The sequence below is a fragment of the Capricornis sumatraensis genome, chromosome 3 (assembly GCF_032405125.1).
Source record: "Capricornis sumatraensis isolate serow.1 chromosome 3, serow.2, whole genome shotgun sequence".
NCBI lineage: Eukaryota > Metazoa > Chordata > Mammalia > Artiodactyla > Bovidae > Capricornis > Capricornis sumatraensis.
The window spans coordinates 1,347,089-1,364,026 of record NC_091071.1 but is presented as its reverse complement, the minus strand read 5'-3'; the positions used below and the strand labels follow the sequence as shown (position 1 = coordinate 1,364,026).

At 60.3% G+C, this 16,938-nt stretch overlaps 1 protein-coding gene across 1 annotated transcript in view; it reads right to left on the bottom strand.

Moving 5' to 3' along the window:
* The window catches only part of LOC138075593 (kinesin-like protein KIF19), a 33,293-nt gene extending 17,412 nt beyond the window's left edge, over positions 1-15,881 (bottom strand). Inside the window, exons 1-12 of the mRNA XM_068967452.1 lie at positions 15,795-15,881; positions 14,856-14,936; positions 12,571-12,681; positions 11,117-11,204; positions 10,050-10,186; positions 9,711-9,836; positions 8,460-8,654; positions 6,516-6,668; positions 5,783-5,905; positions 4,145-4,293; positions 843-1,001; positions 345-812 (exon numbers count right to left, since the gene is read on the bottom strand). Of these exons, the coding sequence (XP_068823553.1) occupies positions 345-812; positions 843-1,001; positions 4,145-4,293; positions 5,783-5,905; positions 6,516-6,668; positions 8,460-8,654; positions 9,711-9,836; positions 10,050-10,186; positions 11,117-11,204; positions 12,571-12,681; positions 14,856-14,936; positions 15,795-15,881 (1,877 nt within the window). The remainder of the gene's footprint in view (positions 1-344; positions 813-842; positions 1,002-4,144; positions 4,294-5,782; positions 5,906-6,515; positions 6,669-8,459; positions 8,655-9,710; positions 9,837-10,049; positions 10,187-11,116; positions 11,205-12,570; positions 12,682-14,855; positions 14,937-15,794) is intronic.
* Positions 15,882-16,938: the final 1,057 nt, after the last annotated feature.

Here is a 16,938-nt window from a genome sequence, read left to right as displayed (position 1 = left end):
GCTGTGTGCCTAATCAAGAAACTACACAGGCAGGGAGGACGAGGAGGGGATGGGGAGGGCTGGGGAAGAAGCGGGCTCAGGGCATGGCGCCGGGGCCCGTCAGCGGGTGGACACCTGTCCAGCTGTCCAGGGCAGTCCCACTGACACCATCGCCCTGGTGGAATGGCTAACAGCACCTCCTCGCCCTCCAGGGACCATGGTCCAGATGAAAAACTGCACGGCCAGTCCCTTTCCACACAGCCAGTCACTTATAGTAGGTATGGGCCGCGAGTGAGACTGAACAGTAGAAAGACCCCAGCAAGGGGACGCAGCCTTCACATTCCCTCTGACCTCAGCATCCTCACTGTAAAATGGGGTTGGCCCTATCCTGTTGGGACAGGGCCTGCAGAAGGAAGCCAAAGGGGCCTGGGAGGCTCTCCCACTGGCCCAGCTCAGCCACAGGGAGGGGGATGAAGGAAGGACCTGGGAGGCTCTCCCACTGGCCCAGCTCAGCCACGGGGAGGGGGATGAAGGAAGGGCCTGGGAGGCTCTCCCACTGGCCCAGCTCAGCCACGGGGAGGGGGATGAAGGAAGGGCCTGGGAGGCTCTCCCACTGGCCCAGCTCAGCCACGGGGAGGGAGATGCAGGAAGGGCCTGGGAGGTTCTCCCACTGGCCCAGCTTAGCCACGGGGAGGGAGAGGAAGGAAGGGCCTGGGAGGCTCTCCCACTGGCCCAGCTCAGCCACGGGGAGGGGGATGAAGGAAGGGCCTGGGAGGCTCTCCCACTGGCCCAGCTCAGCCACAGGGAGGGAGATGCAGGAAGGGAGGGTCCCCCTGGCGGAAGTTCCCCTGGGGCTGGCTCACTCGGCGATGGTCAGCAGGTGGCGGGACGTGTCCACCTGCAGCTCGATGCTGGTGTTCTCCAGCTCCACCAGGCTGCGCTGCATCTCTAGCTGCTCCTTGAAGGCCCCGATGAGCTGCGCCCGGATCCTGTTCATCTGCAGACGGCTGTCCTCCTCTGCACTGGGGGCAGGGATGGTGGCTGGGGCAGAAAGAGAGCCAGCTGCACCGGGAGCAACGCCACCCAGGCCAGGGTCAAATCCATGCTTGCCCAGCAGTGTAGGATCTGGCCCAAGGAGGGGCTTTAAACACAGTGAGTATGGAGGGTGGATGAAGCAGGGAGGATGGATGGGTGGATGGGCTGGTGAATGGATGGCTGAATGCTTGGATAGATGGATGGATGCGTGGATGGATGGAAGAATGGATGGGTGGATGGGTGGATGCTGGATGGATGGATGGATGATGGATGGATGGGTGGATGATGGATGGATGACAGATGGATGGATAGATGGATGGGTGGATGGATAAATGGGTGGATGACAGATGAATGGATGGATGGGTGGATGTGTGGATAGTGAATGGAGGGATGGGTGAATGGATGGATGGGTGGATGATGGATGGAGGGATGGGTGGATGTGTGGATAGTGAATGGAGGGATGGGTGGATGGATGGATGGATGGATACTTGGGTGGATGGATAAATGGGTGGATGACGGATGAATGGATGGATGGGTGGATGTGTGGATGATGGATGGATGGATGGGTGGATGTGTGGATAGTGAATGGAGGGATGGGTGAATGGATGGATGGGTGGATGATGGGTGGATGATGGATGGGTGGATGTGTGGATGATGGATGGATGGATGGGTGGATGTGTGGATAGTGAATGGAGGGATGGGTGAATGGATGGATGGATGGATGGATACTTGGGTGGATGGATAAATGGATGGATGACAGATGAATGGATGGATGGGTGGATGTGTGGATAGTGAATGGAGGGATGGGTGAATGGATGGATGGATGGATGGATGGATACTTGGGTGGATAACTCAGATGATTTAGACTCTCCATTTGCCTGTTTGGGGCTCGGGTTGCATGGATTTGAGTCTCGGGAATCCCAGGAGTGGGGCTAGGTTATCCATCTCAGCTCTGACCTCTCTCAGGGAAGCGCTCCCAGACTCTCAGTCTGGGCCCGTATGCCACTTGCTCTGATAACATCCTACCTTCTCCCTGGCAGTCTCCTGTGCATCCATAGTTTTGTGGTATGTTCAGCACCTGCCTTTCCTGCTGGAACGTGAGTTCCACAGAAAAAGCCATTTCTGTTTCCCATGGTCAGCTCCTACCAAGCAGTTGTACGGTGGTTAATCCATGGTTTTCTCTGCCTGTTCCAGCAGTTAGCTCTACCCTGGTCACATGCCGTCAGTTCCCCTGACCTTGAGGCCAGTGGTCAGGGGGTAGCTTTCCTTGAACATCAAGCAATCTGGAATTGGTGAAATAAATTGTGATGCACTCAGCTGAGCACCGAAGAATTGATGCTTTTGAACGGTGGTGTTGGAGAAGACTCTTGAGAGTCCCTTGGACTGCAAGAGCAAACCAGTCCATCCTAAAGGAGATCAGCCCTGGGTGCTCATTGGAAGGACTGATGCTGAAGCTGAAACTCCAATATTTTGGCCACCTGATGCAAAGAGCTGACTCATTTGAAAAGACCCTAATACTGGGAAAGATTGATGGCAGAAGGAGAAGGGGATGACAGAGGATGAGATGGCTGGATGGCATCCCCGACTCAACGGACATGGGTTTGGGTGGACTCCGGGAGTTGGTGACGGACAGGGAGGCCTGGCGTGCTGCAGCTCATGGGGTCACAAAGAGTCAGGCACGACTGAGCGACTGAACTGAACAGATGACCAAATCATCGCAGTCATCGAAACAAAGCACACGGAATGCTAGGAGACACTCGTAAAGAAAGGCCCCTGGTAGAGCTGTGGACACCAGCACCCCACTGCTGTGCTAGGCTCACCAGAGCAAGACCCAGTGGAAGCCCCTCGTGCCTTCACCATGAGACCCCCCACCCTCTCCATGGCGCTGCCCACCTCCTCAGACCACCAAGCCGAGCCCCAGTGACTAACAGACCAGCAGGATGAGAACTATTTTACAGCATGTCCCCCTGTTGACCCCTGACCCCAGACAAGCCCCAGTCTCCCAGTCATCACCTGGTTTTATAGATTCTCTACAAGGACCTGCTGACCACTGCCAGCAGTCCCTGAAGCCCTTGGCTGGCCCCATGGGACTCAGTCTCATCAACAACAGGCCCTCTTCTGTGAAATCTTCCTTCACTGTCTTGCTCCAACAGAAACTCGAGTCCCAAATCCACCAAAGAGAAAAAGGCACCCATGTGGGCAAGGGAGTTACATGACTAGAGAGCCCCAAAGTGCCCATGAGAAGGGGCAGGACAAGCAGACTCTAGTATGGACATTCCTGCCCTTTATTATCCACTTAATTCTCCTTGATGTTTTAATGTTAGACAGCCCAGTAAGTGAAGGCAGTTCCAATCTGTGTCTCTGTTTGCTAATGCAATTGGGAATTTTTCCTGTGTTTACAGCCACTAGAAACTCTCTCAATTGCCTGTCCATGTCCTCACCTATATTTGTAAACTGGGCTGTTTGTTCTTTCTTGCATGCGGTGTGCTCAGTTATGTCCAACTCTTGACGACCTCATGGACTGTAGCCTGCCAAGCTCCTCCAACCAGTGGAATTTTCCAGGCAAGATACTGGAGTGGGTTGCCATTTCCCACTCCAGATCTTCCCGACCCAGGGATCAAACCCGAGTCTCCTGCGTCTCCTGCACTGGCAGGCAGATTCTTTACCACTGCACCACCTGGGAAGCCCTTTGTTATTGCTGACTGATTTTCAAAAGTCCTCTATTTACTATGGCAAAACTTATCCTAATAAGCCAAAAGAAGTGTGTGTGTACACACCTGTCTACTTAACTTCATTACAGGTATTTTTTTAAGGGCATCTTTTGAACTTACTGATGAATTTTAGAGTAACTCTATGCTATGCTCTCCTCCAAAAGGAGGCCTCCGAGATCAAACCGGTTTGGGGAGAAGGGACGCCTGGACACAGCTGCCCGGTGCGTGTGGGGTCCACTTTGGGGCAGAAACGGTCCAGAGCAAGACAAGAGGAGGAGGCTGCCCCACACAGTGGGTGTGCCGAACGCCAGTGGATGAAGCATTTGATTTAAGGGGTGGGACGCTCGGCAAGGACGCCCCGCCAGGCAGGAGGAGGCCGTGGGGCGCCACGGCAGGAGGCGCAGGTGTGCCGGCCCTACCTTGAGCACCGGCCGCCAGGCTCGCCCCTCCTCTCCCTCTCCTGCCCCTCCACCTTGGCCTTGAGGCACTGGAGCTGCCCGCGCAGGTCGGAGATGACGCCCGTGTACTGCGCGGTGTGGTAGGACACGCTCAGCAGGTTACGCTTGACCTGGTGGCCGGGCGCGACCGAGGTCAGGGCCCGCGGCTGCCCTGGGAGAGACTCCTTTCACGCGATGGGAACACGCAAGCACGTTTCATAAGGAAAACTCAAATCGGCCCTCTTCAGCCTTAAAATGGAAGGCTGGAGGCTTGAAAGGGAAGGCTCCGACACCTGCTACCACATGGGTGGACCCTGAGAACATGATGAGAAATGGAATAAGCCAGACCCAGAAGGAAAACACTGTAGGACCCAAGCGCGAGGTCCCCGGAGGAGCTGGGTTCACACAGACAGAAAGGGGGAGGGTGGGGGTCACGGGTTGGGGGAGGGGAGAGGGGGTTACTATTTAATGGGAACAGAGCTTCAGTCTGGGGAGATGAAACGAGTTCTGGAGATGACGGTGGTGATGGGTGTACAACAAGCTGCTGAACCTAATGCCACCAAACTGTGCTGTTCAAAATGGTCAAAGTGGTGGATTTCATGTTACGTACATTTTCCCATAGTTTAAAAACTATACAGTCCAACAAGAGGGTTTGAAAGCCCTCTCCGTGGGCAGCTGCTGCTACCGTTTTCGTGTGCCCCTTCTAGACCCTGTCCTGCGCGGTGTCACGTGTCTATATGTCACATGTCGAGAGAGAGGTGCATGGCGAGCGTGGGGGGTACATTCTGCTTTGGGGCATTTATACGAATTATATCAGACTGTAGCTGCTATTCTTTAACTTGCTTTCCTGGTTCAACGAAGTGTCTTAGAGGCTGGCTGTCTGCATGGGCTCCTCCGTGTGCTCTGTAGCGGCTGTAGAGAGGGCCAGAGCCGGGGCACACACTGCACACTCCCAGGGACATGGAGCCGTCCCGACCTCTTCCCGGGCCCTTTAAGGCTCTCCTGTGACACAGCTTTCCTGAGCACATGGGCCTGTGTTTCTCTTCGGTGACATTGCTGGTCACGGGGCACACGCACTTGACCTTTAACCAGACGTGCTCACTGGCCCCCAGTCTGCACAGACATGCTTTATCACCCGTGGCTCAGCTCCCCTGCCTGACCAGTCCCCTTCGGTGGAGGACCCCCCTGAATCCGGCCTTCTCGGTTATTCTTCCTTGCAGCACCCCGCAGCTCTCTTAGAGAGCGCCCGCCACAACGGGAAGCAGCACCTTTGTCTGTGCGGGCTTATGTTTCGCAGCTGCCTCCCCTCTGCTGGGCTCGGGGTTTGCATGGGAGCAGAAGTTCTGGTGATGATGATGGTTTTGTCAGGGCGCTCAGCTCAGAGCCGGGCACTGGGAAGGCTCATCACAGCTTGGCTGACCAATAATCGTCATCATCGTCAGATAACACCTATCATGTGTTGGCCACTAATGCTGTACTGGCCTGGACCAAAGCTCGCACAGCTGGAAGGGCGCCTGCCCCAGAGATCAGAGGGAGAGCTATAGAGTGAGTGAGCAGGTGGGAGAGCGGAGAGAGGGACGGGGAGGGGGAGGGCGAGGGGAGCAGGGGCGAGCGGCTCACCCTCGTCTTGATGTTCTTGGCCCGGCAGGCATACAGCAGGGTGGTCCGCGACTCCTCGAAGTGTGTGCTGGCCGGGCTGATGTGGGCAATCATCACGGTCCGGCTGTTCCCGCCCAGGGCGTCCTGCTCGGGCAAGGTGCCAGCTGGGGTTAACGGGAACCGGGCCCCCACCTGCCTGGTGGTGCCACCCTTCCCTCACCTGTACCAAGCTCTGCGGGACCGTCTGGGGTTCCTGCTCCAAAGTCTGAGAAGGGCAGCTGAGTTGGACCAAGAGTCAGTGCTCGGGAGGCGACACTCGGGATGAGACAGGACCTGGGGCAGGCCTACCCCGTCTGAAGTTCACTCAGATGCGAGCAGATGTGGCCAAGAGGCCACACCTCACGGCCACTTATTTATTGCTTTGCCTATCTGTCTTCCTCCACCCTGCTTTCTACAGAATGGAGGTGACAGCACTCAGCTCGGTATGGAGAGGAAATTCTTCATGGTCAGACTGTCTGCCATGGGACAGGCAGCCTCGGTGAGACAGTGAGCTCCATGTCCCTGGGAATATGTAGGCATGGGCTAGACTACACTCACAGAGATGGAGGGGAGTCGAGCAGAGAGCAGAGGTGGTTTCTACAGTGTTTTCCTGCCCTCAGGGGTTCCTTCCTGCCCTCAGGGGTTCCTGGAAGGGCCCTTTGGCCCAGGTAAATCTTGAAAGATGCAGTCAGATGCTGCAGCCATGCCTTCGTACCTTCAGCAGACGCGTCAGTTTGCTGTCCCAGAAGTTCACGTACTGCGCCCGGCTGCCACCTTTCTCGCTGAGTGCATTGATGCAGTTGCCCAGCGCCAGCAGGGAGCGGTTGATGTGGGCACCCTCCTTCATTCTCTTGCCTTGGTTCTGGGTCTGCAAGAAGAGAGGCTGCTGGTGGGGAGGTGGTCCTCACCCTGGTCACCCAGGGCAGGTGCCAGTCAGCCAGGGACATCCCTGTGCTCCGGAGCCCACTACTCTCCCATGCTCAGCCTGTTTCCATCGAACCCACAAGAAAGACTTTGGTCCACGGTTTCCCCTTGTTCTCTCTGCCTCCTGGCCGACCCTGGTGCCTCCCAGTGGGGCACTCATGGCTTCTCATGCCCCCTCCTCTTGGGAACTGTGAGTAACAGACTATTTTTTCAGTGGTAGCTCTCTTCTGACTGGTTGGCCTTACTGGATCTCAAATTTCATACTGTATTAACACAATACACTGACTCTGTTGGCCTCTGGGCCAGCTGCCCAGGCTCTGCTCCTTCCAGCAACCCAGGCACCAGGGCCGGGCCAGGTGATGGGCAGATGAATGAATGAATGAGTGAAGCAATGTAACGGTCAATAAGCCCTGAGGACTCGGAGTACTCCAAGTGGAGTGCAAAGTGAAGTGAAGGGAAGTGAAGTCGCTCAGTCGTGCCTGACTCTTTGACCCCATGGACTGTAACCCACCAGGCTCCTCTGTCCATGGGATTCCCCAGGCAAAAATACTGGAAAGGGTTGCCATTCCCTCCTGACCCAGGGATCAAACTTACCGGGTCAGCCGCAAACTGGATTATAAATATCAGTAGTGAAAGGCAAGGATTGGGGCCAGGCCCCTCCAGGCCCAAAGCCCAGATCCATCTAATACCTTTGTGTAGGTGAAGTCACACGACCTCGGGTCTCAGCCCTGCATTTGTAAACTGGGCACGAGGCTCTCCGCCCTCTGGGCATTGGGCATTGGGTGATGAGTGCTAAGTGGGTTGTTGTATAGTTGCTGAGTCTGTCTGTTCTGCGACCCCATGGACTGTAGCCCGCCAGGCGTCTCCGTCCATGGGATTCCCCAGGCAAGCATACTGGAGTGGGCTGCCATTTCCTTCTCCAGTGGATCTTCCCGACCCAGGGATTGAACCCGCGTCTGCTGCACTGGTAGGCGGATTCTTTACCACTGAGCCACCAGGAAAGCCTGCTGCGTTAGAAAGACATAAAATGCTCCTTGTTGGTAACGTTACTGTTGTTTTGACTTGGCCGCCGTCAAGCGCCATCTCTGTTACTGGCGCTGGGCTAGGATCTGCCTTCAAAGAACGCTCCGCCCTGGGGCAGAGGCTCGAACAGTCCTCACCTCCCGCAACAGGTACCGCGGTGCGGCGGGTGGGGCGCGGGTGCCGGGAGTTTCCGCAGCGGGTGGGCGGGGCGGGCGGGGAGTAGGCGTGGCCTCTGTGGTGGGCGGGGCCCCGGCGGACATCCCGACAGCTCCCGCGCACATCCCGACAGCCCCCGCGCAGGCGCCGCTCTCTCCGCCTGAGGGGCTTCCTCTCACCCGCCGAACTGGTGGCCCTTCGGGCTCGGCCCTGAGGAGCCCCTTCTTCTGGGCCCCACAGCCGCCGTGTGACCCGGAGCCTCGAGGCTCGGGGCTCCCGGTGCTTCATTCGCAGCTCACGCGTCTGCCTCCCGGCCGCGCCCAGGGGCCGTGAGCTCCCCGAGGGCGGGCCGGGGTGTCGCCCATCTTTGTGTCTGGTGCCCTCAGGCCCTGCCGCGCGGGAAGCGCTCCGAGGCGGCCTGGCGCCCAGCGCCTGCCGAGGACGCGGTAGCTCGGCCCGCGCTCGGCGGGCGCCTCCCCGGGGCCGGGCGCCGTTCTAGGTGCTGGAGACGCCGCGGCGCTGAGGGGCTGCCTGGCGGGTCGGAGAGGACGCGCACCTGGGACGCCCGCTCCGAGCCCGCCAGGTCCACCATGAAGAGCCTGCCGACGCGCACCTCCTCCGCCGGGCGTGCGCCGCGGCCGCGCCGGCGCACGATGACCTGCAGCACCGCGTGCGAGCGGGACGACGTCTTGTTGGTGGCCGTGGGCTCCTGCGTGCGCTGCCGGTTGCCTTTGGTGAGGAGCTGCATGATCTGAGGACAGCCAGGAGAGGGCAGACGGTCAGGGGCTCCCGGGCGGCCGCAGGCTCCCTGCAGAGCAAGAGAAGCGGGGGTGCGTGCGCCCCTCGAGCTGCTTTGGGACGCTCTCCCCCAGCTGGTGTGCTGATGGTGGCAGAACCGCGTCCAGCAGAGGCCTTTTCTGGCTTGCGGCATCAAGTGATTAGTTAACCGAGTCAGCAAATCCAGCATAAAAGGGCACGTGTCAGATCGCTCGCACGTGTACCACCCCGCCGGCGGCCGCTGCCCATGGCAGACATCACCAGTGGATCACCCAGCTCTTCCCCGCTGAGCCCTCTTCCATACCGAGCTCCGGGCAGTTGTAGGATTTGCTGGAGCTGGCAGATGAACGGAAACCCACTTGTGCACAAGTAGCTGTGGAAATTAAGCTAGTGAGCCTCTGCTGGGTACCTACTGTGTGCCGGCCATGCTAGGACCACAGAGCATTGTGGAGAGAGACTGACACGGCCACTGAGATTAAAGAATAGGGGAGCAGGTCCCTCTCCCACTCCTGGAGTCCCACATGCGGGACTGTGCTAAGGGTGGGTGGCCTCAGACCTAAGCCAGCATGGCTGAAGGCTGGGGGACAAGGAGTGTGTGCTGTTTGCAGAAGCCACTGAAGGGTCTGAACAGGTGGGAGACCCACCTCAAAGACTGCACAGAGAGACTGGAAGAGAGAGAGAGAGAGAGAGCGGGCCGGAGAAGTCTTTCCAGCTCACCCTCTTTATGGGAGCAACCCTGGGGTTCAGGGTGGCAAACGGATTTCAGACTTGACTGGCTGTGACTGCCTGCAGTGGTGTAGAAAGTGGGTCCCCCGCCTGCATATGAAGGCGGAGGGAAGAGTGTGAGATCCATTGCTGAGGTCAGCCCTGAGCACAGATTAGCAGAGCGGGGACATGGCACAGAAGCTTGCTACACCCTTAGCTCAGAAGCCGCCTTGGAGCTGTGTGTCTGGGTCTACTCTGCGAGGCCTGGTGAGCGTGGCTTTTGTGGAGGAGCCACATGTCCTTCCGTGGGCCCCGTGACCCTCACCTCCTGGGCGTTGGAGGTTGAGACCTCTGTGATGCCTGCAATCTGGATGCTGCCCCTAGAATCTTCCCGCAGGTCCAGAAACCCCGAGGACGGGCTCAGGAGGTCCCGGATCACTTCGTTATAAATCTAGGATGAGACAGAAGCACTGGCAGCAGTAGGTTTCGTGCAAAGGAGGCGCTGGGGCTTTCATCTATCCCTGGGGCTTTGCATCTCTAGAGAAGTCTCAGATGCCCTGAGGTTTCCCACAGTCCAGGGGGATTTGGGGGTAACACGCAGGGGTCTGCAGTCACGATCAGGTCCATTTTGCAGACAGGGCAGCCGAGGAGGTGGGCGGCTCACCTCGAGGTAAGACATGGACACGCTGCAGTCCGTGCTGTCACGGGTCTCCTCGATGGCCTGGAAGAGGCCACTGAGTGTCTGCAGGTAGATCCCAGGCTCCGTGTCCATGCCTAGCATCGTGTGGGTCTTGCCAGCGCCTGCAAGAGGAGGGGGATGCCCACCTAGGCTGGGCTCCTGAGCTGGGCTCGGCCCCTCCCTGAGCCTGGTCACACCTGCTACCTCTATCGTGCAAACTGCCCCGGCCACTCTGACATGCTTGGTTTCCATTTTGGAAACAAGAACAAAAATACCCTCTCTGAACAGCCTGATGGCTGCTCTGGGGAAGAAGACCTGGGCAGCGAAAGTGGAGGACATGAAGCAAAAATGCAGACAGGGTCAGAGGAGGGGCCAGAGAGACGGCAGTCCTTTTCTCCAAATGCACTTTGAGATGTTTGTGTTGTTCTCACGACAGGAGCGTTAATGTGTGTGTTAAACTCGGGGCAGTTACCTTCAGGGTCACCTCCCCTTACCTGTTGGCTCTGTGGGAGAGGGCCAGTTGGTACCTTCCCTGGAGCCCAGCAATTAGCAGGTGCCCCCTGATGTTTGTTGAATGAATGAATGAAATAAACAAGCTGTGATTTCAGACCAAGGCTTCTCAGTGCCTCAGTTTCCCCACCTGCACAAGCAGAGGGTTAAGGCCCGTCCAGCTCTGACCCTCCATGAGCCTAGTTCCCAGGAGGAGAGGCAGCTTAGCTCTATGAGCATTTGCCAACCCCAACTGGTAACTGCAGAGAAGGAATCTGTGGTTCTCACGGGCAGCAAAGCGTCAGCTTGGGCTGAATTCCGGATTCAGCCCCACCTGCTCTCTGACCGCAGGGAAGTTCCTTTACCTGTCTGAGGCTCAGTTTTCTCATCAGCGACAGGGGACTTGCTCTGTCTGCCTTTCAGGACTGCTGCAAGGACTGAAAGGGGCCAGGCGCAGAGGGGTCCGCGCGCGGCAGCCCTGAGGGAGGAGGCGCTCCGTGACGCTGTGAGGAGTCGCGCCACCACCTCCTTCCCTCCCTCCCGGGACACTGCCCCGGCGGTACCTGAGGGGACGTAGGCGAACACCGTTGCATTGTATCCAGAAACCACGCCTTCCACTAATTGCCGGGTGGTGGCCAGGTACACGTCCTCCTGCGGACAGACAGACAGAAGACAGTCAACACACAGTCTGACCAGAGTCAGGCACCTGGCTGTTCGCAGAGGCCGAGTGTGTGGTGCCTCAAAGGCCATGCTCCTCCTGGACACGGACAGGCAACCCATGGTGGAGGAGGCCAGTCCAGACGGGGCCTGAGCCCCACCCAGTCCACAGACACACGGCCTGGCGCGCCGAGTGCCCCGGAGGAGGCCACGATGAAGGAGCATGGCACGGGAGCGTGAGAGACCCAGCGCGCGCCGTCAGGCCTGAGGGGTTTGGTTCCAAACAGCTGTGAGTCCTTCCCAGGGTGTCTGTATGAACTAAGAGAAACCAGGAAGAATGCAAAGGTCTGGAAAGTAGTGACGGGGCTGGAAATCTGGGGAGAGCATTATGGGTCCTCTCGTGGGACAAAACCAGGACGAGGGAGGGAAAGTCTCGGGCTGGCGAAATTTCATTCAGGGCAGCACTACGTAACTCTAGGGGTGTGTGGGTAGTAAGCTCCCTGTCCACAGGGGCAGTCAAGGAAGGACGCCTTTGGGGCTGGTGTCTGAGGGTATGGGGGCTGGGCTGGACTGGGCAGAAAGGACAGTCCCCTTCTGCTTTCCCTGAGTGCCGCCCCCTCCCAGACTCCACTCTGCATCTCTGTCCCGCCGTCCCTGGCCAGTGACCCGGCTTAGAGCGTCTGAGCCCTGGTAGGGCAGATGCCAAAGCTGGTGCCGCTTCCCTCCATCCTTGGACTCACACGGCCTGGGACCTTGTCCCGGCTCTACAGGTCTCTATCCATGGGACCTCAGGCCCGCTGCTGACCTTAAGCTCCCCCTTCCTTCCCTGAAAAATGGGGGTAATATCACCATGTACTTTCTAGGGTTGCCGTGACACCTGTAAGACAATGCGTGCCAAGCACTTTGAGCACGACACTTGACAGAAAACAGCTGCTCAATAAATGGCAACCACCGGCCACTTCTACTTTCGATGCCCTGCAGGTCTCAGGAGCAGAAGCAACCTGTCTGCTCAGAGAGCTGGGGCTGCCGCGCTGGCAGGGGTGTGAGCCCCTGTGGGCAGGGAGTGTGTCCTAGCCTGGTACGGACAGGCCCCGGCTTTGCTGGATGGCTGTGTGGTGGACAGATGGATGGAGGCCATGGAGGAGGGAGTGGGAAGGTGGTACAGCTGGGGCACCTGGCAGCCCCGCGTCTGTGGAAGGGGCCTCCTGCTCGCTGCCCCTGGGCTGGCCCAGGGACCAACCTCCCTGTCCATCAGGGAGGCTGTGAGGCGTCACGGGTGAGGCCGCCCAGCCAAGTCCTCCCGCGCGAGGACAGCTTGGCGGGCCTGGGCCAGCAGGGTGTTGGGGTGGGGGGTGGGCACCTGGGACGCGTGCTGGTTGAACACAGCGTCGAAGATGAAGGTCTTCTCCCGAGACCGGTGTGTGTGCAGCGGGTCCTCAGGGTCCTCGCTGGGGTCCATGAGCACCACCATCTGGGAACCGTGAGGGGCAGGGGTCGACTCCCGGGTCAGGCAGAGGAGCCCAGGCCTGGCTCTCACCCTTGACAGCATCCAGGGCTCGGCCCGTGGCTGGGCCGGGCTGCAGGTGCCTGGCACCTGCGGGCAGCATCCCCACTTCCGTCTGCCGGTGAGAGCGCAGCGACCTCAGAGCCATGGCCGTGACCCCCTCAGGCCTCCCAGGCTCTGCCTCCAGCCCTCACACACCAGCGCCCCACCAATGCCCACCTGTCAGGCCCTGCCGGATGGCACCCTGGACATCAGCGAACAGCCAGCCTGGGGGCTGAGGGTTGGGGAAGAGCCCCACCAGCCATAGCGCCCCCAGTCGTGCCCTGCAGGTGGGGGGCCGGCTCTGTGGACGGTGGAGCTCAGAGCCAGGGGTGTTGCCCACAAGCCTGGGGATGTGTGCCTGCCTGTTTACCTCTTGCTCAGGGGCTGCGCCCCCCAGAGGCGAGGGGAGACAGAGGCGTGGGCTGCGGAGGAGGAGGGCAGGGCCCACCAATCTCTGGAGCCCGCCTGTCCCTCTGAGGGCCTCGGCGCCCCCTCCCCAGGGTACCTCCTTCCTCACATAAATATGTAATTATAAAGCAAGCTGTACGAGGCCCCTGGGGACAGGGAGGTTCAAAAGAGCCCTTCCCTGGGCACTAGGGGCACGGCATCTAGAGACCCAGGAGCTGTTTACTCTGGCGCGGGGCCTGGGGTACCCAGGGCGTCTTAGGGGCACGACTGGGTGGACTGAGAGCCCTGCCCCTGGCCGCCTGCCCGGCTCACCCAGAGGCGGCCAGAGCTCTCTGGGAGGAGGTCAGTCCATCCTCACGACGGGCCATGTGCCAAGATCTGGACTGGGGAGGGCACGTCGACAGCTACTATGGATTCTGCCAATTGTTTGCGTTCCGGTTATTCCAAAGGTCGTGCCTGCCTCCTCTACTCATGCTGGTTTAATCAGTGAGGCGCGCGGTTTAAGCGTGAGGACTCGTCCACCTGGGGACCTGCATCCCCCTGCCCTGGCTCTCGGCTGACTGTGGGGCCGTAATCGCCCTGCCTCTGCAGAGCGCGGGCCCTGGAATCTCCCCATCTCTGCTGCTGGGGAGTCGGCCCCCACGTCCCGCCTCCCAGGGCGGTCTCGTCATAAGCTTAGTTACATCCACGCTGACTCCATGTTAAGACTGTGTACATGCTCTTCACGGCTCAGCCAAAACCTTTCCTGCAAGACTGTGCCCCCTCAGTCTAATGAAGCCTCGTCGGGCCTCCGTGAACTCAGCGCTAAGCCACCCCGGCCTTTCTGCGAACCGCGTCAGCCCCTTTACCCCCGACGTCCGTCCTGTCCTCCCGCGGTGTCACCCCAGCGACTCCCTGCCGGCTCGGCGGGGCGCCCCCACCCGCTGGGCAGCCTCAGCCAGGCGCCCCGCCCCCGGGCTCCTTTGCAGACTCATCCTGGGAGCCTCCTGGCGCGGCTGCCCGCGGAAGGCACACGGGGGGGATGCAGTTCAGGCACGTCTGCTCCTCCCCCAGATGTGGCATTGATTCCGGCCAGTGGCGACCACGGGCACCAGCACCTTGAAACCACGCTGAGCGCTCGGCTTCTCCAAGGAGCGGGAATCCGTGGCGACGTGGCAGCCGGCGAGCCGCCTGTCCTGCAGTGCGGGGGTCGGTCACCTGGCCCCTCACATCTGCACACGCAGCCCCACCTGCTAAACCGCGGGCCCTGCCGGCCCATCCCGGCGCTACCCACCTGGCTCCGCGTGCTCCCGCACTGGGGCCTGGAGCGGCCTCTGGACCGCCCCTCCCCAGACCACCGCCTCTCCCGCCTCTCCCCCCTCCTCCACGCCGCTCAGAGAGGCTGCCCGTGCTGCCTCTGGCCGCTTTATTCTCTGTGTGCTCAGCTCCCCGACCTCAGATTTTTATCTCTTGCTTGATGCCCTGCTCCATTCCCCCCTCCCAGGTACGAAGGGAGCTGGGGCGGTGGGGTCAGCAGGGCGGAGACTGAGGGGATCCGGCCCTTGAGTCCCCCCGGCTCCACCCCAGTGAGCTCTGATGTGAGCTTTTCTGGAGGGGAGGGTGGGAGGAGTGAGTGGACAGGAGAGGGGCCTGAGGTGGGTGACCAGGCGCGGGGGTGGGGGCCGCGCTCTGCAGCCCTGCGACAGCCTCACCTGGTCCCCCGCCTTGTGGGCGATGACGGCGGCCCCTTCCTCCAGTTCTGTGTTGTTGAGCGGGCGGATCCGAAGTGCCACCTGTGGGCAGGACGCCGCAGCAGCTGCCTTCCCGGGACCCAGAGAGGAGCTCCCCGTCCTTCCAGGCCACAGAGGCCCCGGCCCAGCACCCACCCCCACCTCCGGTGAGCCTCCCACTGCTGGTGAAGCAGTCAAGGCCGCTGGACCCCACAGGGCGCCGACTTCCTTGTCCACGGCTCATGATGGTGCTCAGAGGAGCGCTATGATCAGGCGACCCTCCTTAGTCTGGACTGGGGATACTGAGGCACAGACACGTCACCCTGGCTTCTTCACCCACCGCCCAAGGGGCCCGAGCCTTCCTGCGGGCTGTGAGCACTTTCAGAGCAAGAGTTGGTTTTCCGAGTAGAAAAGCCCCGGGCTCTGCCTCCCACCCTTCTCTGCCCCCCCACCCCCCTCCACCCGGGCTCTAAGGGGGTCCGACAGGAGACCCCCTGGGATCTTGCTGACGCAGGCTACAAATCTTGCTTGGCTATATGAGCCGTGGGCCCCAGCAAGCCAGTGCCTTGCTCCTGGGCCTCTGCCTTCTTGTCTGGGAGATGGGGAAGTCCCTCCTGGCAGAAACGGGACTCCCAGACCTGGGACTGGGACACGACGGGGTCCCTTGGTGCTGAGCCTACAGGTCAGGGGGCGTCCCTGGCCTCCACTCACCCCACTGTCTAATGGACTGAGCCTGCACGTCACCTCGGGGACGGGTGAGGAGCAGGGGGGTCACCAGGTCCTTATGCAGGACGGCTAAGCAGAGCAGGGACAGAGCAGAGCTGAGCGGATGGGGGCCCGGGCTGACGACAGCAGGCCATCGGGGGCAGCGGGTCAGGAGGAGGCAGCCGAGGGCTGTTCTGGCGCGCGGAGGAGGCTCACCGTGAGCTGCTGGGCCTTGGGCTCCATCTCCCCCACGGCTGGGCTGCCCCGGGCCGGGGAGGGGCCGGGAGCAGGGTGGGAGGGCATGGCTGGCTGCGGATGGGAGCTGCCTGCTCCCTGCTATCCTGGCGAGAGACCTGTTAGCCCCGCCCCACGCCAGTGGCGTCACCAGGGCCCCTGGGACCCAGCTCGTCCTTGAGTGTCTCAGCAACTCGGGGACCGCCTATGTGGTTCTTTGGGGGGGGAACCTGTGCCCCTCCCCCATCCTGCAGGTGTGCCTGCCTGAGCCCCGGAGCTGTTCCTCCAAAGGGGACACATCCGATGACATAATCCCCTAAGAACACTTCTTGCCAAAGGCATGTCCACAGCAACCTTAAAATGAACCTGCAGGGTTTTTATTAGGATGTGGTTTTTAAGCCCCTTTCCCACACTGCTTGTCTGCACACACTTAGGGCCCGCTCCCCTTAACCCTCAAGCGAATTTACTTCTTAAGCGCCGTGCCCAGCTTTTCCACTGCAGCCTCCAGGGAAGTCGCTGCACCGGGAACCAAGCTGGCCGTGCCTGCCAGGTGGCGCTGCTCGGCCGTGCGCCAGGTGGCGGCAGCAGCGGAGCAAGCGCTGGTGAACCTGAACCACTGCATTTCAAAGCATGCCGCGGAGGCCAGATCCGCGAACTCTGACCTCAGGGTGGGGAGGGCCCAGCGGCCCCTCCATGCGTGGGGCTGGCCCTGGGGTCGAATGACTGCGCGGGTGCCGGCTGTTTGGCACGCCCAACAGCACGGACCATCTGCTGTCTACGGGCAGGGCTGTGCTGGTAGCATGCAGGTCAACACTGGGCTCCAGGACTTCTTGGCCACGTGAACAAGCCCCTCTTAACATCCATGCTCCCCTGCCCCCCGCCCCACCTCCACCCCCCATGAAGGTCTGGCCTCTGACCCACTGGGAACTTGCTTTAGAGTCCATGTCACTGGGTTCCCCCATGAAGGCAAATCCCTCAACCCTGGCTGCCCCGCAGCACGACAGAGACAAGTACTGTGCGGGCGGCCAGGAGCCCAGAGCCTACCCGGGGCCCGAGCTACACGCTGAGGACCCTGCCCTACCCCCACCCCAGCGGGTGGGTCAGGAAATTGCTCCACGAAGGGCCA